Here is a 23,898-nt window from a genome sequence, read left to right on the forward strand (position 1 = left end):
ATTAAAATGATGATACCCATGCATCAAAAAGAATAATAGAATCTCTGTTTTAGCCTAAAAGCTACATTGCTTATTTTCAAAGGTGAAATAGGAAAAGATATTTTGAAAGCCAAAGAATTTTTTAAAAAAAAAGAATTAAAGTTTTTTATGATCGTTTTTAATTTAATTTACCTGTGACATGTGAAAAACCAACGGACAGTGCATTTCCTGCTCTCTCTTACCACTCGATACAACACTTCTGACACCAGATGTGTAGGAGTGTTTCCCCACACACCAAGCAATTCTTCAGTAGACACCAACTGGATGTGCTCTAATTCATTTCAATTCTAACACTCTACACCTGCAGAGTGTCATATCCCAAAGCTGAGGGCTCAATCCCACAAGGCTATCCCCCACTTCAGATGACAACTTCAAGCTCCAGGTTGTGGCTTGTGCTTCTACCTGACCAGCTATAAATCAGGGTTCCCACAACCCCTCCTCAGGTTTGATTAATTTGCTAAAGCTCACAAAACTCAGGAAAAACACTTGTGTTTGCCAGATTATGATAAAGGATATTACAAAGTACACAGATGAAGAGCCAGATGGAAGATATGCATAGGGCAAGGCATGTGGGAAGGGGCACAGAGCTTCTGTGCCCTCTCCAGGGCACACTGGGAACCTCCATGCATTTGGCTATCAGTAAGCACTCTGAACCCTGTCCTTTTGGATTTTTATGGAGGCTTCACTATGTAGGCATGATTGATTAAGTCGTTGGCCATTGGTGATCAACTCAACCTTCAGCCCAGGAGGTTGGGAGATGGGATTGAAAGTCCCTACCCTCTAATCAAGCCTTGGTCTTTCTGGTGACAAGCCCACTCCTCAAACTATCTAGAGGCCAATCAGCCACATTAGCACACAAAAGTCACTCTTTTCATTCTGGAGATTCCAAGGATTTTAGGAGCTTTATACTAAAAAATACATATTTCACCATATCACATTTAACTTAATTTCATTAATTTAATTTTAGGAATCAGTGACATTGATCTATGTGTTCCTTTGATGGATGAAATTTTACCTAGAAACTATTTTACACTTTTATTTTGAAAAATATCTTACATTAAAATCACTATTAAAGGCCAGGCACAGTGGCTCATGCCTGTAATCCCAGCACTTTGGGAGGCTGAAGTTGGCAGATCACATAAGGTCAGGAGGTCAAGACCAGCGTAGCCAACATGGTGAAATCCCTTCTCTACTAACAATAAAAAAATTAGCCGGGAATGGTGGCTGGTGCCTGCCATCCCAGCTACTCAGGAGGCTAAGGCACGAGAATCGCTTGAGCCCAGAAAGCAGAGGTTATAGTGAGCTGATATCATGCCACTGCACTCCCGTCGGGGTAACAGAGCAAGACTCCATCTGAAAAAAAAAAAAAAAAAATCACAAAGCTATCATCCATTTCATTTCAATATCTACCCTATGTCTAATCATTACTGTTTCTAAGTACTGTCAGAGGACTAAAATTATTTTTAATAAGAAAATGAGCTTTTTAACATAATGAATACTAACAAACATAATAAAAAAGTAAGGTTACAAAGTATACCAAAAAATGTATGAGAATGAAGGGGAGTGGCCATATAGAACTGAAGACTGGGACACAGGAAGGATGAGATCAGAAGTCAAGAGGAAAACAAAAGAGAGAGGAGAATTAATGGTTGAACTAAAAGACTCTCTATTCACTTAACATCCATGTGTTGTTCATTCATGAAAAAAAAACAGTTATCTCTACTATATCTACCTCTGGACACCACATCACTAATACATATCAAATGAAATGTTTAGTTATCTCACTCATAATGGTTTTCTCACCTAAATTTCCTGTTTTTGTTCATGATGCATCACAACAATTAATCTTAAGATCTTTGAGTCCCCAGTCTCTTTATGCTTCTCAAATTTCCTGGCCTTTTTACCATATAATATTCCAGAAGCTTTCAGGAAAACCTTGGTCAGTATAAGTATGTAGTAAAAAACACCATCACAGTGATGCTTTAAAAACTTACCTATTAGGGATTCATGTTGAAATTACATGATCGCCAGAGTTTGCTTCAAAATAATACCTGAGAAGAAGAAAGTGGATGGAAGTGTAGAGGAAAAAAGACTGGGCCGAGTTGACATCTGTAGAAGCTGAGAGATAGGTACACAGGGCTTATTAATATTGTTTGGTCTAGTCTGCATACATTTCAAAGTTTCTAATTTTAAAAATCTTGCTGTTGTTTTTTTTAGGGGTCAGAGATTTAGGAAAATATCATATTTGGGGGCTAGATAAGAACTTTCAACAGCTGGGCACGGTAGCTCATTTCTGTAATCCCAGCACATTGAGGGGCTGAGGCAGGAGGATTGCTTGAGGCTGAGAGTTGAAGACCAGCCTAGGCAACATAGCAAGATTCTGTCTCTACACAAAAATTTTAAAAATTAGCTGAGTGTGGCATTGCAGACCTGTAGTCCCAGCTACTAAGAAGGCTGAGGTGGGAGGATTGCTTGAGCCCTGGAGGTTGAGGCCGCAGTGAGATATAATTGCACCACTGTACTCCAGCCTGGGGGACAGAGCAAGATCCTGTCTCTAAAAATAAAAAAGGTCTTGAGAAAGGCTTATACAGAGAATTTTGGGGTAAAATACTCTGGATAATAATAGTAGCACCTACCATTTATGAATGCTTGCTAATGGGCCACTCTGCTAAGCATTTGAGAGATTTGATCTTATTTAATCTCTATCAGTACTCCTAGTTAGGTATCCCTAACTCAAAACTCAGTAGAGACTCCTCCTCCAGTATCAAGTCCTTGCATACAGTAGTCACTAGGTTAATATTAACTGTCTAATAATTGAATAAATGATTAAGAAAGTTTTTCCTTTTTCTTTTGTGTTTGTGGTCCTTTATTTGTAAGACAATTGAAAAGCTCTAGCCAAAGTGTTCATTATTGTTCATCTGGGCTCAGAATACTCTACACAGCATCTTTCACTCACCAACTTACCAACAAACACATGGCTACCAGGCCATTTCTCCCAATATAGAACTTTGTCCATGATACACTCCTTGAAAACTCTTCGGCAATGCCTCACATGGTATCAAGTCCAAGTTAAGCCTCTCACTCAGGCTTTCTAAAATACTATCTCACCTAATTTCCACTAGCCACCAAGAATGGGCTTACTCCAGTAAATGCCCCTCTTTTCACTTTCTTGCCTGCAACTGACCATTCATTCATTTATTTGTCATATGTCGATCATCTGCTATGTACCACACACCGTATTTGCCATTACATTTATATAGAGAGAGATATAACAGTGAGCATAACAGGCATGGTCCCTGCCCTTACTGGGCCACATCGTCTCTCAGGTTGACCTTCTCCAGTTGGGCTCTTCTCAGTTTTCAAGATCTTCACACTTAACATTCACCAGCATCCTTTCCTGATCACTTCAACCTATTGTGTCCTCTCTTCCTTAATTGATGATGTCACACATTTGAGCACTTAATTATATTTTGTCTTGTGTTTCCTTCTCTGAGTGTTTTACTTAGGCATGTCTCCTTTCTTCAATTACACTCTCTTAAACAGAAATTGTATCTTATATTCTTCTTCATCACCAAACTGAATGTAACTCAACTGACTTCAATGATATATGTACAACATGAAGTTAATAAATAGCTTTCAGTATTGAAAAGAGCCAAGCATAAAAAGTCAAAATAATAACAGTTCAAGATCTAATTTATCTTTGAAAATGGAGAAATAAAAAGCTCTAGGAAAGGTACAGGTATATAAATAAGGAGAATAAAGGTACAGAAGGAAATTTTTCCCATATGGTATGTCTCCAATAATGTACACTATTTTACGGGATCTACGAAACATCAGTCTTTTCCTTTAATTCTTGCATTTCATAGAACATAATTTAGAGGCCATACCATAGGCCAAATTTATTAGGGCTCTGCTATGATGTCAATAATATTGATAGGAGCAAATTAAGTCTTTACTTATTTAGAAGAAAAACTATTTTTCAACAGAAGTAAAGATTAATATTTAGAGAGTATAATATTTACCTAAAAAGAACATTACTATAGTTTAACCGTGTATAAAACTGTAATTAAAAAGTTTAATAAATGAACTTGCAGACGTCTCATGTCAAACATACCTTTCTTGCAAAAATCCAGCTATGACAAACATTAGACCTGGTTTTCTGACATGTATTACTTGTCTCTTTCAGATTATTATTTTGGATTATACTGTATTTTGTCTACAATGTGCTAATATTATAACTCATCATAAAATAATCCTACTTAGATTATTGCCTAGAGAATCAATAATAGTAAGGTCCCCTTAGTCTGAAATGAATGTCATTATTTTCCTAAATTCTACCTGTTCTGCAAAGCTGCTTCTCATGCCATCTACTCTGGTGAATGTTAAGTGTGAAGATCTTAAAAATTGAGAACAGCCCAAGTGGAGAAGGTCAACCTGATGTGGCCCAGTAAGGGCATGGAGGTCTTCCCAACCGCCCATATTTTAGTCAATCTTTTACATTTACATGTCCTTTCATATGTACTAATTACTATAGTGTAAATTCTCTGAGAGTAGGATTTGGACCTGTTGACACCTTTTTATTCCTCACAGCAGCTACACTGAAACCATTACCTTCAAAGTATTCAATAACAAGTGACCTTTTCCAATGATAAGAACAATTGTGTATAAAAATATAGATGAATACATATGTATAAAAAGTTCTTTCACAAGTCCACTAAGCACATAGAAAATTTCACAAGCAAAAATTATAAACATATTTTTAAATGTCACCCTAAAAAATGCATTTTTCCAAACTGTATAAATTTTTTTTTTTGCTAAAATTCTAAGTTCCTACCAAGTGAGCTAAATTAACTTAACCTGAAAATAAATTTCCTTTGCAACTAACTCCTAGATCTATTTAACAAGTCATTTTCTCTGTATTGCTTTGATTCCTTCTTCCCTCAGTTCTATTTCTTCTTAGTCCCTACAGAGTATAACTTGGGCAAATTTAGAGTATGAATTAGACAAATGAAAATTACAATAATAGTCAGTATGGTTAAAAGTGTTGAATAACTTTTTGATAAATCACTATCACTTGTCAGACTTCGGATTTGTCAAATGTTTCCTAATTATGTGATAGGATTTCCTTGCCTAGAGACAGTCTTTCCCTGACTAAAAGCATAAAATCTACATCAAAATTATAATTGAAAACACCAAAAAGAGGTGGTTAAAGATCAGTGAAGAAAAAGAAACCCAACTAACAATGGTTGGTAATTTCAACAGTGAAGAGCTTAGGTTTAGTGCTACTCAATAGCCCTAAAGGAATAAATGGGAAAAATAAGAAGAATGTAATATGAATATCATACATTTATTCCAGTTATTCTGAAATATATCCTTGTGAGCTTTATGTTTAAATGCCCATTCCTTCCACAAAATGACAATAACAAACAGTAATTCCATTTAGAAAATAAAGAACTGAAAACATTAGGCACCTGCCAAAACGTATTTTGAAGTTTTACTTATCAGTGGGATCCAAATGTTAGAAAATCACTGGCCTAGTCAGTCAAACAACCATGTAAGAAAGACCTGTCTTAGAAAAAATGATCTTTGAACTGTGAAGGAGGTTAAAGCAGATTTTTAAAAAATTTTATAGTCCCATGAGAACAGCTGGCTTTTGTCTGTTTTTGTTTTAAATAGAGAGAGGGTCTCCCTCTGTTGTCCAGGCTGGAGTGCAGTGGCAGAATCACAGCTCACTGCAGCCTAGAACTCCCGGGCTCAAATGGTTCTCCCACCTCAGCCTCCAGAGTAGCTGGGACTACAAGCAGGCAACACCACATATGGCTAATTTTTTAATTTTTTGTAGAGACAGGGTCTTGCTGTGTTGCCCAAGCTGGTCTCAAAATCCTGGGCTCCAGTGATCCACTTGCCTCAACCTCCCAAAATGCTGGGATTGTAAGTGTGAGCCACCATTCTTGTCTGAGAACCACTGTTAAATACAGAAGAAGGGCCGGGCGCGGTGACTCACGCCTGTAAACCCAGGACTTTGGGAAGCCAAGGTGGGTGGACCGCCTGAGGTCAGGAGTTAGAGACCAGCCTGGCCAACATGGTGAGACCCTATCTCTATAAAAATGCAAAAATTAGCTGGGCGTGGTGACAGCCGCCTGTAATCCCAGCTACTCAGGAAGCTGAGGTAGGAGAATGGCTTGAACCCAGGGGACACAGGTTGCAGTGAGCCAAGATCCGGCCACTGCACTCCAGCCTGGGTGACAGAGCAAGACTCCGCCTCAAAAAAAAAAAAAACAAGGCCGGGCGCGGTGGCTCAAGCCTGTAATCCCAGCACTTTGGGAGGCCGAGACGGGTGGATCACGAGGTCAGGAGATCGAGACCATCCTGGTGAACATGGTGAAACCCCGTCTCTACTAAAAAATACAAAAAACTAGCCGGGCGAGGTGGCGGCGCCTGTAGTCCCAGCTACTCGGGAGGCTGAGGCAGGAGAATGGCGTGAACCCAGGAGGCGGAGCTTGCAGTGAGCTGAGATCCGGCCACTGCAACTCCAGCCCGGGAGACAGAGCGAGACTCCGCCTCAAAAAAAAAAAAAAAAAAAAAAAAAAAACAAAACCAGAAGAGGCCATGAGTTAAAAACAAAACCATATTTGAGACTCTGAAAATGAACTGACTTTCAGGCATTTCTAGCTACAACATTATACTGTTTTCCAAAAAACATTTCTTATATATATGAAGTTGTATTTATTTTCCTGGCACTGTCAGCATTTCTGAAAGAGTGTTATTAATTTGTCAAAATAGTATAGTGTTGAAAAAGAAAAGCAATCTACCATGATGAAATGTTAAAATTATGTAAATTGTAATTTAACCATTAAAAAAAGTTTTGGCTGTGCACCAGGGTTTTTTCTATTACCCTAAAGTAAATAGTCCTCTCAGTAAACTAAAGGAAAACTGCAAATAAAAATCACGAGCACTTTTCAATAAGAAAAATGTTTAAGTGCTGGATACTTAACTAAGTAGTACCTTAACAACAGATCCCTGACAAGCGGAACACGTGTATGTGATTGCCTTTGAATTCACTAGAGAAGACTGGAATGGGAAGTTGGACTATTAGCTGAAAGAAACATACAAAAATAAAGACATATAATAATAGATATCAAATTATATTAAAATGTATAAAACACAAAATAGTTTATAATTAAACTAATCAAATATATAATTTTAAAATATTTTGTCTATTAAATATCTTTCACCACCACTCTCCAGTAGAGCAATGATGAAAATGTTCAACACTCTGCACTGTCCAATACAGGAGTCACCAGTCACATGTGGCCGTTCGATACCTAAAATGTGGCTAGTGCGACTCAAGAATAGAAGAGTTTAACTTCATGTAATCTTCATTAATTGAATTTTAAATAGCCACATGTGGCTTGTGGCCACCATATTGGTCAGCGCAACTATAGACGATACAAAATGGAAATACCAAAGTATCTCCCTCTTCCTGAACTTGAAAATAAAAGAAATTCCTTTACAGTAAAAACATGCAAAATCACCTTAAAACATGAGAGTGCTGTCAATGTCAGCAGGACTTTAAGGTATGGTGGGTCAATAAAAAAGGGAAAACCAGCCAGCAATGGAAATAGAGAAAAAAACCTAAAAGCAATGATTAAGAATACCTATCTAAGCACTATGTAGGAAAGAAGATTCCCTGGTCCAACTGATGGACGTGTCTGTTTCCAAGGGCAATGTACCCTTGCAGTGGAACCAGACACATCCATTTCCAACAGCCTGATAGAATCAGACTTGAGAATTACCTCCCTACCTCTGCTTCCTCTAATCCCATTCTCACCAAATAAACTCCTTAGTAAACTACTTTCTCTTGTGCATTTAACCATGAAGAGAGTGCATCAACCCAAGTGTCTAAAGGTCTCTCAAATTATTTTTTCCATTCATAATTAGTAAATTGGCAATCTGTATTAAATATCATTATGTGAATATGATTAATATGAGTCTATTCCTGCAAGGTGGAGTCACAGAATCAGTTTCTAAACAGAACCATCACAAACTTTCAAAGTATATGCCACATTTTCCTGACAATGAGGTGCTCAGGATCTTAAAAATGTGGGATGATTCCAATAGACAACGAAAAAAAGTAATATTACTAGAAACAGTTCAGCAAGCGACATCATGCTACCATCAAAGCTAAAGAAAGAGCTCTCAGATCTGTGAGGTATCAAGAGTGATTTCCAACAGAGAAAGAAAAACTTCTTTAAGGAATATGTGGCACCCAACCTCTCCTTTATGAAGAAAAACTTAGGCCAGGTGCTGTGGCTCACGTCTGTAATCCCAATACTTTGAGAGGCCAAGGTGAAAGGATCACTTGAGCTTAGGAATTCAAGACCAGTCTAGACAATACAGCAAAACCCCATCTCTACAAAAAATAAATTAAATAAGTATATAAAAAGAAGAAAAACGTTTCCTTTTAGTTTGTATTTTTAAAAACATATAACAGGCCGGGTGCGGTGGCTCACACCTGAAATCCCAGCACTTTGGGAGGCTGAGGTGGGCAGATCACGAAGTCAGGAGATGGAGACCATCCTGGCTAACACAGTGAAACCTTGTCTCTATTAAAAAATACAAAAATTAGCTGGGCATGGTGGTACACGCCTGTAATCCCAGCTACTCAGAAGGCTGAGGCAGGAGAATCGCTTGAACCCAGGAGGCGGAGGTTGCAGTGAGCCAAGATTGCGTCACTGCACTCCAGCCTGGGTGACAGAGTGAGACTCAGTCTCAAAAAACAAACAAACAAACAAAATAAACATACAACAAAACATATGTTTTAGTGACTCACTATTTAGCAGTCTCGTAGAGAAACAAACGGTCAGGGACAATTAGGAAAAGTAAGACAAAGATGCACAATGTTATCTGAGATTTTTATTAGTGTATGCTATTTCTGTCTCTTGAAAATTCTTACTGATTATGGCACTAAGTTGATGGAATCTAAAAAGTAGCCAGACATAATGGGAGATTTGTTTCAGAACTAAGGATTGTAGACCAGGTTGGGCAACACGCAAAACCCTGTCTCTATAAAAAATTAAAAAAAAAAAAAATTAGCTGGGCATGGTGTTGCATGCCTGTGGTTCCAGCTACTCAGGAGGCTGAGATGGGAGGATCACTTGAGCCTGGGAGGCAGAAGTTACAGTGAGTTGTGATGGTGCTACTGCACACCACTCTGGGTGACACATGCACACAAAAGAAAGAAAAGTATTCTTCCTAATCTGGATGTTTTCTAGTGTTACATGCTTAAAACTGTTTTTTAACCATTTGTTTGCATTGGTAGGAGTTTTTATTCAATTTTTTTTAAGCTGGAAATTTAACCTTTTGACTTTAACAGTTGTTTGGCTGGAAACTACACAAGATACAGACTCAAAATTCTACAGAGACATATAGTGATATGGAATCAGGATTCAACCATCTTTGAGGAAAATTATCTGTGAATTAAAGGGCAAAAGGTAGAGGCCTCTATGTTTATATACTGTTTCCATGATCTCTACTCATTGTTTCCTCTTTAGTTAAAAAGGTAGAAATAAATGAAGAAAAGAGAAAAAGAAACACATAAACCTACTTTCTTTGGTACACTAGAAATAATCTTTCCTATTACTGATTTTAATTATTGAAAAGATTGACAAATCTGTCCTGCTCTTCATTTGCATACCTCGGTAGCTACTGATCAGGTATTCTGTTAGGCTGTTCTCAAAAACACAGATGTTAATGTATTTTTCCGGTTATTACTTAGAAAATGGAGCCAAGCGCAGTGGCTCATACCTGTAATCCCAGCACTTTAGGAGGTTGAGGCAGAATTGCTTGAGCCCAGGTGATCAAGAACCAGCCTGGGCAACAAAGTAAGACCCAGTCTCTACAAAAAATTAAAAAAAAAAAAAATTAGCTGGGCATGGTGGCGCCTGCCTGTAGTCCCAGCTACCAGAGAGGCTGAGGTGGGAGGATGGCTTGAGCCTGGGAGGTTGAGGCTGCAGTGAACTGTGATCCTACCACACCGCACTCCAGCTTGGGCAATGAAAAAGACCCTAACTCAAAAACAAACAAGCAAACAAACAAAAAACAAAACAAAACAAAAAAACGCCAACCTTCCCATTAAAAAAATCTTTTGAGTAACTACTCTTCCTTTAGTTTCTTCAAAGTCTGTCTCTTCTCCATTACATGGAGATAGATAGCACTCTCCAAAGCTCCTCCAGGCCAAGTCACATCTTTATCATTTTCTATATCTCATTTAACAAATTTTAACCTCTGACAAGATGATAAGACCAAAGTCAAAGCAATATTCTGAATTATGAACCCACCAAACTCAAGTGCAGAGGGCTGTAACACGATGCTTCTAAAGAGCAAACCACATTAGCTTGCATCTGCTGTCATATGATAGTGCAAGTTCAAGTTATCTGTTTTGTCATTCTCACCTTGGCTTTTTCTTTCTAATGCCTCTCAGACATGGATTTGATCTAGTTTTTATATACCATTGAATTGGTTCTTTTTCATACTTATATTTTTAATTCTTCTTTAGGATACTGTATAGTTTCTTTTTAAGCACTGTCTAGAAATTTAACTTTCACTTGTCAATTTGATTATAGTATGTACTTCACAAGTAGTTAAAAAATAAACTTTAATTTAAAAAAATACTTCCCTTTAATACCAACAGTGAAATCATTCTCTACAATGCTATACAATAGCAATCACTTATTATATCCTTTTATTTACACATCTCTAGCTATTTAAATATTTGCAGTAATCATGCTTGTAGCCATTTTTCATGTAAAACTTCCTGATATTTAAAATCAATTATTTCAATGAAAATAGCATATGGGTTTGGTAACCTATTATACAGGAATAATCTGCCCTAATCTATTTCACAGGTTTTTCTTCTTTAGTAGAAAAAAAGATCTTATAAATTACTAAATATCAAACTTAGATGTGGGGATGAATTTCCACTTCCATTCCAAATCAACACTGTGAATATAAGGCAATACAAATTTCTTACAGCTATAGCAAGTTTTATTGAGATTTAAAAGCTTGGAATTTAAAATCATTTTAACGTGGTAAAGAAAAATTTGGATGGCCCAGTGCGGTGGCTCACGCCTGTAATACCAGCACTTTGGGAGGCCGAGGCGGGCGGATCACGAGGTCAGGAGATTGAGACCATCCTGGCTAACACGGTGAAATCCCGTCTCTACCAAAAATACAAAAAATTAGCCAGGCATGGTGGGGGGCACCTGTAGTCCCAGCTACTTGGGAGGCTGAGGCAGGAGAACGGCGTGAACCCGGGAGGTGGAAGTTGCAGTGAGCTGAGATCGCGCCACTGTACTCCAGCCTGGGTGACAGAGAGAGACTCTGTCTCAGAAAAAAAAAAAAAATAGAAAAAGAAAAATTTGGTAGACAGATGACCAATTATGGTCAAAACAGATGACAAAAAGATGGGATTTTTATCAAATGAATTCAACATATAATTATGATAATGAGCATACATTTTAAGTGCATCTGATATACAAGATATTTTACAATCTTATATAAATGAAGAAGAGAGATTAAAATAGTATTCATTGGGTGATTTCTGTCTATTCATTTAATATTTTTTGAAAGCTTACTTTGTGCCAAGTACTATAAATATTGAAAATAGATAGAGTAGTGAAGCGACCAAAAGAAAACAAACACCTGCCTTCATGGAGCTTTCGTTTGAAAGGGAAAGTCAAAGGGACAGTTAATTAATGTAATAAATGATAAATTATATACTATGTTAGAAGACATTATTTTATAAAAAGAAAAATAGCAGGCTAACAAGAATAGGAAGTGCCAGAGATGGGAGAGAAGGTCCGAATTTCAAACTAACTACACCAACCAGTTGCAGTCTATAGTAACCCAATACAATCTAGATAGAAACTCATTCCAAAAGCTAAATAATCATAAAAGGAAAGCTGGAGAAATTGCTTTTGAGATAGGCTTTGAGGGACATCTAGGGACATCTAGGATAATAGAATGGATGGGAACAGTGCAAGCAAAGAGGTGGGAGCAGAAAAATGTCCAAGTGTTAGAGGATGTTTTATAAGTATAAAGGCAATGAAAAAAAATCCATAAAGGAAAAAATGGACAAATGTGACATACAAACTTTAAAATTCTACAACCATATGCAAAGTAACAAACTGCAACTAATACACCGAACTATACAAAAATATTCATTCAAAACGGGTCACAAGACTAAATGTAAAAACAAAAACTAAAACTTATAGAAGAAAACATAGGGGAAAAATCTTTGCGACAAACAAGGATTTCTTAGATAGGATACAAAACGCCTGAGCCATAAAAGAAAAAAAAATAGAGAAACTGGATTTAATAAAGAGGAGAGGATGGAGAAGGGTGGAACAACAGTTAACATGGGAATGAAACTGGGTGGGCGGGGCGAGAGAGAGACAATAGGGACACACTGGGAGGATCCCTGAATGGTCAATTAGGTAGTGGGTAATTAAGAGCCACTATAGGCATTAGGGCATAGGAATGACACAAAAAGTAGTGTGTGATAATAGTTTGTCTTACAATATTGTGTGGATGACAACGAAGAAGATAGGAATCATTGCCCTGGCTCTTGGAAATTACCAAAAGCAAAATAATGTTAATAAACATTATCCCTCCAAAATAAATGGATAAAAATATTAACTTAAGCTTTCAAGTGAAAACCTAGGAACCCTGCAGAAAATAACTGCTTACAAGAGACTTGGCTGAATAATAAAAGACCAAACTATAAATATTGAACTATAGACCAACTACTGTTATAAGGTAAAACTATAAACACAGAGAACATTTTAAATTATTCTACTTATTAAAAATATCACTAAAAAAAAGCTACTCAGGAAAAGTAAACAAGTGTAGGGTTCTGGCAAAAAAGAAAGCTGTAAGCTCAGAGTATAACCATTCCTGGGCACACAGAATATGAATCAATGTTACTCGAGATAACACTAGTTATTCCAGTTACTCATAATCTAGAAGATTTGTGGTGCTTTGACTCTAATTTCCAAAATACCAAGTAGAATTTTTTTTCCCCTGATCAGTACAGCTCGTTCAATTACCAAAAGTTAAAATCAAGTTTATCAAGGCTCTTAAGATTATGAATTTTGTTTTTTTAAAGTCCTCCATTATCTTAAATTACACTAAGAAAGTTATTCACCTTGGTTCATAGTCCTCCAAATAAGAATATTTTACTATTAATTTGTGTGAACATTTGTAAATCAAATTGATATAAAAATGAGGTTTCTATAATTTTTCCTTATTCTTTTATTTCCATCCCCATTTCATATTTTGAATAAACAATTTTATCTTAAGTAATTGCGTTAATGTCATATGTGATATCCTAAGATAGAAAAACAATTTTTAACAGTCATGAATACTGATCCAATTATTTTCAGGGACAGGCATATATATCACTATGTAGACGTAAGAATAACATTATGAGGCTGGATTTACAGGGCAAAAAAATCACAGTGGGGAAAGCAATAAACAGAAATTAACTTTTTTAACCAATGATACCATAATCAGGTGAAGCACTTTCAATCTATTATTTCTTTTTATAAAACCCCATATGATGGGCTTTGCTTTTCAATAGTATTAAATATTCATCTTGATTATAAAACTAAAAGAAAATACACATGAATTTTTACCTGACATTGTGATAGGAAAAAGCTTCATACGTATAAAGGCAATGAAAAAATCCATAAAGGAAAAAATAGACAAATGTGACAGACACAAAAACCTTACAACTCTAGAACCATACACAAAGTAATGAATATCAAACAGTACACTAAACTATACACAAACATTAATCCAAAATGGGTCATAAGACTAAATGTAAAAACAAAAACTAAAACTTATAGAAGAAAATATAGGAGAAAAATCTTTGTAAGAAAAAAGGATTTCTTATATAGGATACAAAAAGCCTGAGTCACAAAAGAAAAAAAAAAGACAAACTAGATTTACCAAAAATTTTGAACTTCTGCTATTTGAAAGTTACTGTTAAGAAAATGAAAAGATGAGCTACAGACTGGGAAAAAATCACTTATAAAACATATGTCTGATAAATGACTGGTGTCCAAAACAAACTTAAAAACTTGCACCTAATTATAAGAAAACAACCTAATAAATAACATGGGCAAGAGATTTGAATACACAGGCCACCAAAGAAGATACACAGATGGCAAATAAGCACCAAAAAAAAAAAAAAAAAAAAAAATGTCCAACATCATTAGCAGCTAGGGAAATACAAATTAAAGCTTTGATGACATACGACCACACACCTATTAGAATGGCTAAAATAAAAAATATTGCGAATCTCAAGGGATGGCAAGGTTGTGGAGTAACTGGACTACTTACACATTCCTGCTGGGAATGTAAAATGGTACAATCACTTTGGGAAAGAGTTTGGTGGTTACTTATAATGTTAAAATATACTCACTATATGACTCAGCAAAGATATTTCCCCAAGAGAAATAAAAACATATATATCTACATAAGAAACTGTACACAAATATTTATAGCAACTTTATTTATAATTATCATCCAGGAAACAACCAGAAGTTCATCAACTGGTAAATTTATGAACAATGTAATACTACTTAGCAATAAAAAGAAATTAACTACTGATATATACAACATAGATGAATCACAAAAGTGTATGCTAACCGAACTCAAAAGGCATATATTGTGTGATTCCATTTAGATGACTTTCTAGAAAAAGGCAAAAGTATAGAGAAAGGAAAAAAATTCTGTGACTGCCAGAGAATGAGGATAAGGGAGAGGATTGACTCCAAAGGGTAAGAAGAAACTTTCTAGGTGGTGAGTATTCTCCGAAAATAATAGTGAAAGAATAAATACTCTATCCAAAAAAATCATAGATTATATTATGCATTATATAAAACAAAATCTAGTTGTCAGAGTAGAAATAAGAATATGAGAAAATACTCACATACATAAAGGGAAAAAGCAGAAAATAAGATTGACTACACAATATACACCACTTTTGTAACTACATCTATATAATACACAGGACATAAACTAAAATGCTGATTCGTTATAGCTAGGTGAGTCTATCTGTATTTTTCATACATTCTATAATAAACATATTAAAATTACAGTAGCTTTTTGAAAGTTATTTTTTAACACATTGTCCTCACCAAGTAAATTATACATGGTAAAGTATCTTTCTAAGTCAGCTTTTGGTATATTTAAAAATTGAATCTGGTAATTGACAAATTGCACTTTCAAAACATCTAAATTGGTAGATACAAACTTCATGATAAAAACCCAGTTTTCTTTGGAGTTGTAACAAAAAGTGGCAGTTTTAAAAGCAATAATTGAGATAACCTACTGCACTACTTGAAGTTGTCTTGTTTTTGTTTTTTGTTTTTGTTTTGAGATGGAGTCTCGCTCTGTCACCCAGGCTAGAGTGCAGCGGCACGATCTCTGCTCACCGCAACCTCCGCCTCCTGGATCCAAGCTCAGCCTCAGCCTCCTGAGTAGCTGGGATTACAGGCATGTGACACCATGCCTGGCTAATTTTTGTATTTTTAGTAGAGACAGGGTTTCACCATGTTGTTCAGGCTGGTCTCAAACTCCTGACCTCGTGATCCACTAGCCTCGGCCTCCCAAAGTCCTGGGATTATAGGCGTGAGCCACTGCGCTCGCCTACTTGAAGTTTTATAGTAAAATAAGTGTTTCTCAAACTGTATGGTGTAGTTACCTGGAGGAAATTCAGAATTAGGATGTCTGTGCAATCACACTAGGAAAAACAGCATTTAAATTCAGGAATTTTAAGCAAATTGAGGGCAAGAATCATATTTTTCAATTATTTTTTCAGTTCTAGAAGCTGGCCCAGAGCTGAGCACATAGTAGGAAGTCCACAAATGTTTCATTTTAAAAGTTAATATAAGATCAAACAGCAACATCCAGTAAATCTAGGCTTAAAAAATGGTTTTTTTTAATTTCAAACTAAAATCTGCCATTTCCAATAATATAGACTATTGTTTTTTAGAAATGCTAAACATTTACTTGAAATCCTGAGTCCATGATGAAGTTTGAAGGTCTAACACTGCTTTCATCGCAGGGACCAACAATTAAAGGGAAGATTATCTTTCGTTGATAGAATCAAGTTTATACAGTTTATGCATCCTCTATTTTCCTCCTGCTTCTCTCCACATGGCCAGATTTATTTGGAATGGTAGTGGGGTCTGAGTCAATGAGGTAATGGAACAAAACTTTTAAAAAGTTCTAAGAAAATATTTAACACTATTTACTCCAGCAGTCTCTCCCCGCCACACGCACACCCAATTAGGACTTGATATTCTCACTTTAAGAATCTGTAATATAAATGAAGGCAAGAACCTTAATCGTTTGGCTCACCATACTATTATGCCAGACCCCCAAAATATTAGCTCAACAAATAGATTAACCATACAAAATTTTTAGTTTGAAGGAAAAAGAAACAAAGAAATAAGAACTATTTGCCATATTTTCATCAATTAGTAGTTAATAAGCATCTCCTACTAAAGACCATAAACTAAGCAGTTCTGTAGTAGGCTGGATTCAAATTAAGGAAATTTAATTTTTATTTTAAACGACTGCTAGGATCATCTTTCTTAGGAGGTCCTTTACAAACCTCCTGAACCAGAATAATTTATATTTATTTATTTTACTCAAATGGGTATAGCAGCAAATACTTTCCCAGTTTGGGACTGATGATGTTTTAAAAATTAATAAAAATTAAAATGAAAGTACATGGCATTTGTTAAAGGGTAATAAAATAACTCCAGTCAATTGGCTAGTTCTATACTAGTAGATTTCTTTAAACGGTAATGAAATCATTGCTTTAAAAAAATCCATCATTATTAAAATAAAAAAAAAGTTGCCTCAGCCTCCACCAAAATTAGATTTGTAAGTTGCTGGTCATTCCTATAATTAAATCTGTGTCACAAATTTGCAAGAAAAATGATCACTGTGACTAATGCATTTACTTGCCACACAAGTCCTGCCAGACAGCATAGAACATTATGCTGCTAAAATAGAATAGGTACAGATTCTATACGTTTTTATTAAGTAACAAAGACCATTTTTTATTTACAATGATTGTACTTCAGATAAGAGTTTGTTTTAAAAACAAACCCACATGCAGCTATCACCGGGTCTTCCTGACTGGAGCATTATGGCATATTTTTAACTCTGCAAATATGTTTGTCACTTTGGCACACATACCACTGTTTTTCTAGAGAGGTGTTATGTAAAAAATGATCTAGTGAAAGAAACGCAAACATGTTTAGGTTGCCAGAGTCCCTGATTCTAGGAGTTTCTTCATTTGACTTCTCCAAATAATTTTAATTCATTTATTTGATGGCGTGATTGAGAAGTGACCTCAGAGAACGGTGTTTCCCAAAGTGTAAATGAAAACAAGATAACTCAAAGGACACGTGCACAGAGAATTAGTAATGCAACTTACTGTATTTCAACTCTCAATCCTTTGGATTGCAGAAGGAGAAAGTGCTTTGTTTGGTGCTGGTGCTAATTTCACCTTTTATCAAAAGAAGGGCAGGCATCAGATTCAGAGCCTTGAATAGCAGCAGAGGTTAGCTACAAATTAATAGTAGCTTTTTTTTCCATTGACTTAATTTCAGTTACCTTCTATTCACGACAAGATAGTTCTTTATTTATAGTGTTGATGTAAAGTTTTGGCTTGAAATAAATTTAAATTGAAAATGTGAGTCTTATTTAACAAACAGTATGCTGACATGGCAAAAGCTATAATGATGCCTGAATGCTGGAAAGCACTGCATTGAAGACAGTCTTCATTCCTGTCTTCTCTCTTTCTTAAATATTTTATTATTATTTTTCCCATATTTATGTTTTGTGTATTTGCTTCAGTATCTTGAAAAATGCCTTGAATCTAATGGACTCTGAATATATCTTTGCTGATTTTCTATCCCATTTTCCTATATTGTGCTACCTGCTAATTGAACCAATGGTATTTTTAAAACAAAAGTAGTCTGATCTCAGCAATCCAGCTCTTATGATGTTCACTTTCTCAAACAGGTGATGATCAAATGAAATGCATAGCATGATGATGGGTTGCATTGTGCAACGGTAGAAACCAACTTCCATTCATCTGAACACAGTTATTAATTTTAACACCCAGGATGGGCCATTTAAACTGTTGGTTTTATCCAGTTCTTCCCATTAAAAGATGAACTTGAAACAGCATCTATAAGATGGTACTGATACTGCTTAAATATTAAGTCGTATGTTCTGGCATTTAAGTTTAATGAAAATAAAAACTTTTTTATAAACAAGCCATGAACTTTTGAGGTAAAACTAAGATTCCAAGTGAACAATTTGGGTTGATTAAGATTTTAAGAAAATTAAGCACATGCACACACACACAAATTCAGCATAGTCTTCAATACTTTACAAAATAAGAGACCCCATAAACCATAAACTAAATACATCCTAGACTTAGGTGAAAGCAAACCAAATTAACAACTGAATCTTATCTAGTACCACCTTTAAGCCTCTGTTTAACATTTGAGATTCTTGATCTAATTTTTAAAAAGCATTGTTCCACAGCAATCAATGAGTAACAAAGATAATGGTGTTTCCTCTTTAACCATTCTAAATATTTCAGAAATTCTTACATTTATGTTACCGTGAATTTCTCTAATGTTTTATAGCATAGTTGGAAACTCGATTTGGCATGATCATCTTTGTCATTCACTAGGGTTCCCTTTTAAGATCAGGAGTCACCAAAAACAATAAAGTAGGCATGTATCATTGTACAGGAAAGGAAAAATTACAAGAAGGTGATAAACACACAAGCTATTATTATTAAATCACGGCATTCGTGTTTGGGATTTCTTTTCTTTCAGCAGCTATAATAACATCAGTTAACTATTCAAATTTTTCTACAAAGCAGGGTTGTAACGGGGAACCAGCCAAAGCAGAGGGAAGACAGAACAATTGGGTAAGGGAAGAAAAATATAAACTGGCTAGTTTTTCACCCCAAGGCAAAGAGTTCCTTTTAACCTTTGATCTGGCATGAAAAGAAAATTGTTCATCTTAGAATAGCTTCTGCTAGTTCCAGCAACGTGTATTTTAAAAGAGAAGAATTATGTGAAAGAAACCCATTTCTTGACACTTTAAATGAAGAGATTTAGAAAGTAATCAGTGACTCGTATAGATCTTTTTTAGACTAGATGTTTTGAATTTACAAGGATTTAACTTTCTGACTCTTTGATGATGTTTCTGAAATTCTTATTAGTACATCTATGTTGCCATGAATTGTTCTAATGTTTATAACATCATTATTAAAAACTCAGTTTGGCATGATCAGCTTGTCACTCATTAGTGTTTCCCTTTAAGATTAGGAGTTACCAAAAATAATAAAATAGGCTGAGGAGTCTAAAAATAGCAAAGTTCTAAACGTTCCTTTTACACTTTAACCTATCATTTTTAGAGACATGGAAACACTGAATTCAGCCTCCAAATCAAAAATGCTAAGTTCTAACAAATCAAATGATCTCAATTTAGTTTGGGGAATTTGTTTTCAACACAATTGAATCTTTTGAAATTAAAGAAAAAAAATTTCAATTAGAATTTTCCCAAAAGATGTCAGTATCTATTTTTAAAAAACCAACGCCTTCTGATGAGGAGCAACATGTGAGTTGCCTGAACTTGAAGTACAAATACATACATGTATATACATAAATTTTAATAGCATTTTAGTTATTCAGGGTGCTTTACTATCAAATTTTATTAAAATCTCATTAAGAGAGAAATCTCAAATCACTTACTATGTTCCACAATTATTATAAACTGAACGATTTAAATGAGAGGAGGAGATAATGACATTAACTTCTTAACTTAAAGCAATCCTCCATGGCATGATTTTAAAATATTTTCTTAGTCTCAAATTTATGTAAATTGAATTCACCTATCATTAGTTATTACCCACCTAGTTACATTAAAAACAATAACAAAAACAACAAAAAGAGCTTTCTATAATAATTAGTTCCTAAAAACACTGTTCAAATTAGACCTGGGACATTATTAAACTAGCTATAAATATGTACAGTATTTTATTTAGTATACCCAGATGCCTGAAAATCAACAAAAATGCCCTCAGAGTTCTTTCTTCAAATATTCTTCTAATAAAAGCCTTTCATTCAGAGATTTAAGGTAATCTGAAATAAATACCCTTTTCAGATTCTATTATGTTTGTACCACAGGAATGGTCACTCATAATCAGAGAATAATCAATGGATCAGGGTATTTTAGATCTTGCAGGGCTCAGTCAGAGATAACCAATTTCCTTATTTCATGGATATCCATAGTCACACACACATAAAAATTCATGGCAGAGCTTGGACAAAAACCTAGATCTAACATTTAGCTCAAAGTTATTTCTTATCATATCACATAAACATTTTATATAATTTATCCCACAAGTCCACAGTTTAGACACTATCATTGCCTCATTTTATATATAGGGAAGCTTACATAGTTAGGCTAGTAGTCAGTCAAGTAAGAATTTAAACCCATTCTGGCTCCAGAAACCATACCACTACTCATAATCCTAAATTTTAAGAACAGGTGGATATTTTCCATTTATAGAGAAAATTCCCAAATAGCTGTAACAAATACCATCCTTTAAGAATAATAAAATAAAAATATAAAGTTTACAATTTGGAATTTCACTCCTGTAAAATAAATCTTCTTCCTAATCCCAACTCAAGCACCAATTTCTCCCTGAAGCCTTCTCATGTCATTTAACTGAGATGAACGTCTTTCTTCAAACCTTTAATAATTGTTGTACATTGTTCATATGTAGAATGTACTAGCTGTCTCAATATCTATTTTCCTCTTCTTTCTTAGTAACAGAAATCTAATTTTCAGCTCTCAGTAAATTGCCATATTTCCCAACTTCAGTGGCTAGAAGTGATCATGTGACTGAGTTCTACAAAAGGAAGTGCTAGTATTGTGGTGGAATTCCAGGAATGCTGTTCAAAGAAAGAAGACTCAGGTTTCAGGGAGCTCTTTCTTCTTTTTCCTTTTTCTTTTTTTTTTTTTTTTTTTGAGACGGAGTCTTGCTCTTTAGCCCAGGCTGGAGTAGGGAGCTCTTTTTTCTATTCTCACTACTTTACCTTGCTATCCAGACGTTCTGGCTGGGGCTCCAGCAGCTATCTTGGATCATGAGGCAGCCTTGAGGAAGAAAACTGCATTCTGCAGATGGTGGAGGACAGAAATAGGAGTCTTGTCCCATAATGAGACTATGAAGCCACTATACCATACTTGGACAGCTCCCTCCAAATGGAAAAATTTATTATTATGGAAAAATAAATCTTAATCTCGTGTAAGTCACTTTTATTATTATTCTTTCTGTTAAGCCAAACCTAATTCTAACTGATACAGTTCACACATGTTTCATAATCCTAGGTTGTTGTAACTATGGTGAAGAGAGGAAAAAAAGATATAGAATTATTTCTCTTACAACACTGGAGCAAAACATACCTAATCATAATTTTCACTCTCGAACTCTCTCTGGTAATTTTCAACTTTGTGAAAGAAAAAGCAGGGGAAGGAATGGGAATAAAAAAAGTAAAACAACACTTCTGCCTTTCTGCCATTGCTCATGCCATTTCCTCTCCTCTCCTTTACCAGTTAATTCCTACCCATACCTCAAGGCTCAGCTCAGAGCAATCACTTCTGTCAGATCTGTGAATTTAGAGTGCATATTGTCTGTGCCATTTATTTGACAATCATATATCTCTAGTAACATCTTTCATATGGCTTGTTAACTTTTACATTGCATTTCTTTTTCTACATGTCATCTCCACAACCTAGTGGGACCCACCTTATATTTCTTTGCATTCTTCACAGACACTAGAAAACTACCTCTGTGTAGTAGGAAATCAATAAATACCTTTGATCGATTAACTGAATTAGGGTAAGAAAAAAAAGTGAAGAAAAGAAAAAGAGCAAAAGACTAAGAAGTGAGAATACACAGCTTCTTAGGAGTGAAAGAGCATAATACAAATCCCAAAGAACCACAAGCACAAGTTGTACTTCACTAGACCTTACCAAACAAGTGGGCCTGGTAAAACAAATATGATACGTTCATATAGTCAGTGCATGTCTCACACTATACTTAGTAAGCTTGTTCTCTAACAAAGGAATCGTGTATTTTGTTTCAGTCACTCAGACAAAATTGTGTCAACTTTATTTTCTCAAAGTCTAGACATCTGAAAGACTAAGAGATCCAACTTAAGAAGCTATGTTTTGATAGTGGAGGTGTATGGTACCAAATCATGTACCAAAATTGGCTTCCAGAAAGTTCATATTTTACAGATATTATTCTATTAAACAATTGTGATAACATATAGAATAATACTTGGACACATGAAATAATGACTTAAAATATTACTGAGTCTAAACTAAGCAATCCAAAAGATTATTTTTTAAAACAGACTTTATTGTCTAAAACCCAGAAATAAGACAGCATCGCAAAAAACATTACTGGCTCTATAAAAATAAGATATAGGCTATGCATATTTTTTGCAGATGCTACATCATTAAAAACTCTGTAAGGCTATGTGACACTAAAAGCTGTGTAGCACTATGTAGAATTAACACTATGTAACAACATGTTTAAAAGTTTTAACTACATTTAAATACAAACAATAATAATTAACACAGCATTTTAAACAGAGGTAATTGATATTTTACCTAGACTCATGAACTAGTTTATACATCACTTAGTTTACTCTCAATTATTTGTAAATCACTGTACTACATACCTGCTAATGAGTTATGCCCCCCAAAATATAATATTCTAATTTACTTCAGGAATTTAACAAAGTTTTAAGGCACAAAAAATTTTAAATTAACAGAAAACTTAGTTTCTCAATCTTTCATAACACAAATCAAGTCTCTGTTACATCATTTATTTTAAAATAATGATTAAAAACGCTAAAACAACATCCTTATATTGGTTCTACTTATGAAAGCTGAACTACTTTTGAATCTTTATATATACATATTGATACAACATTTACTTGCAAATTACTCATTAGTCATATCTTCCTTTCAAATTTTCTTTCACATAGATTTCTCAGAAGCATCCAAGCCAGTAGTTTCTTTGACAGTGAAATGCACAAAATAAATGGCATGTCAACAAGTAAATTAGCATTCCCTTTCTGACCAGCTGGGTCATGTTTCCTTTTCAAAATCCTTAGTCCCATGACACAAAATAATAATAATCTAAAAGACCTCATTAAATGATCAATATATTGACATAACCTCTATAAGGAGACACATAGTGTTTTAATTGATTGCTTGAATTCTTTAAATGGAATATTAAAACCCAAGCCTCCGAAATATATTGTAAGAGAACATTTGATTTATTTATTAACTAATTTTCTTCAGGGTATGGATACTGGCACATGAAAAGATTCAACAACTTTTATATTTAACCAAAAAGTAAAAGAAATCCAGCTTTCACTAAATCTTTCATATAAACAGTATCACAGCAAAAGTTGTAATAGACAAGTTAAACCATGTTTACTTACCAAAAAACTTCCAAAGGCTGAATTAAATATTGCAGCTGCCTATAAAGAAAATAAATAGGGGGAAAAAAACTCATTGAAAGTAAACAGGAATAATAAAGACAAAGATTATCATTCTCCCTTCCCCCACTATTCAAAACCTTAAAACATTGACTCTATAAAGCAAAGTTAGTCATTGCTTCCAAAATTGCCAGTGGCCTGTAGTTCACTGAGACAGATGAGC

At 35.0% G+C, this 23,898-nt stretch overlaps 1 protein-coding gene across 4 annotated transcripts in view; it reads right to left on the bottom strand.

Annotated features, from left to right (window-relative positions):
- The window catches only part of SLC10A7 (solute carrier family 10 member 7), a 258,184-nt gene that overhangs the window by 156,441 nt on the left and 77,845 nt on the right, over positions 1–23,898 (bottom strand). For 2 of the 4 annotated variants that reach the window (XM_025385397.1, XM_025385396.1), the window contains exon 5: positions 23,679–23,717. The exons of 1 other annotated variant lie outside the window; for it this stretch is intronic. In XM_025385397.1, coding sequence (XP_025241182.1) covers positions 23,679–23,717 — 39 coding nt within the window. Of the gene's footprint in view, positions 1–22,571; positions 23,718–23,898 lie in introns of those variants that run through there. One more of the 4 variants, XM_025385399.1, reaches the window with a different exon arrangement.

This window comes from Theropithecus gelada, chromosome 5 (genome assembly GCF_003255815.1).
Source record: "Theropithecus gelada isolate Dixy chromosome 5, Tgel_1.0, whole genome shotgun sequence".
Classification (NCBI taxonomy): domain Eukaryota; kingdom Metazoa; phylum Chordata; class Mammalia; order Primates; family Cercopithecidae; genus Theropithecus; species Theropithecus gelada.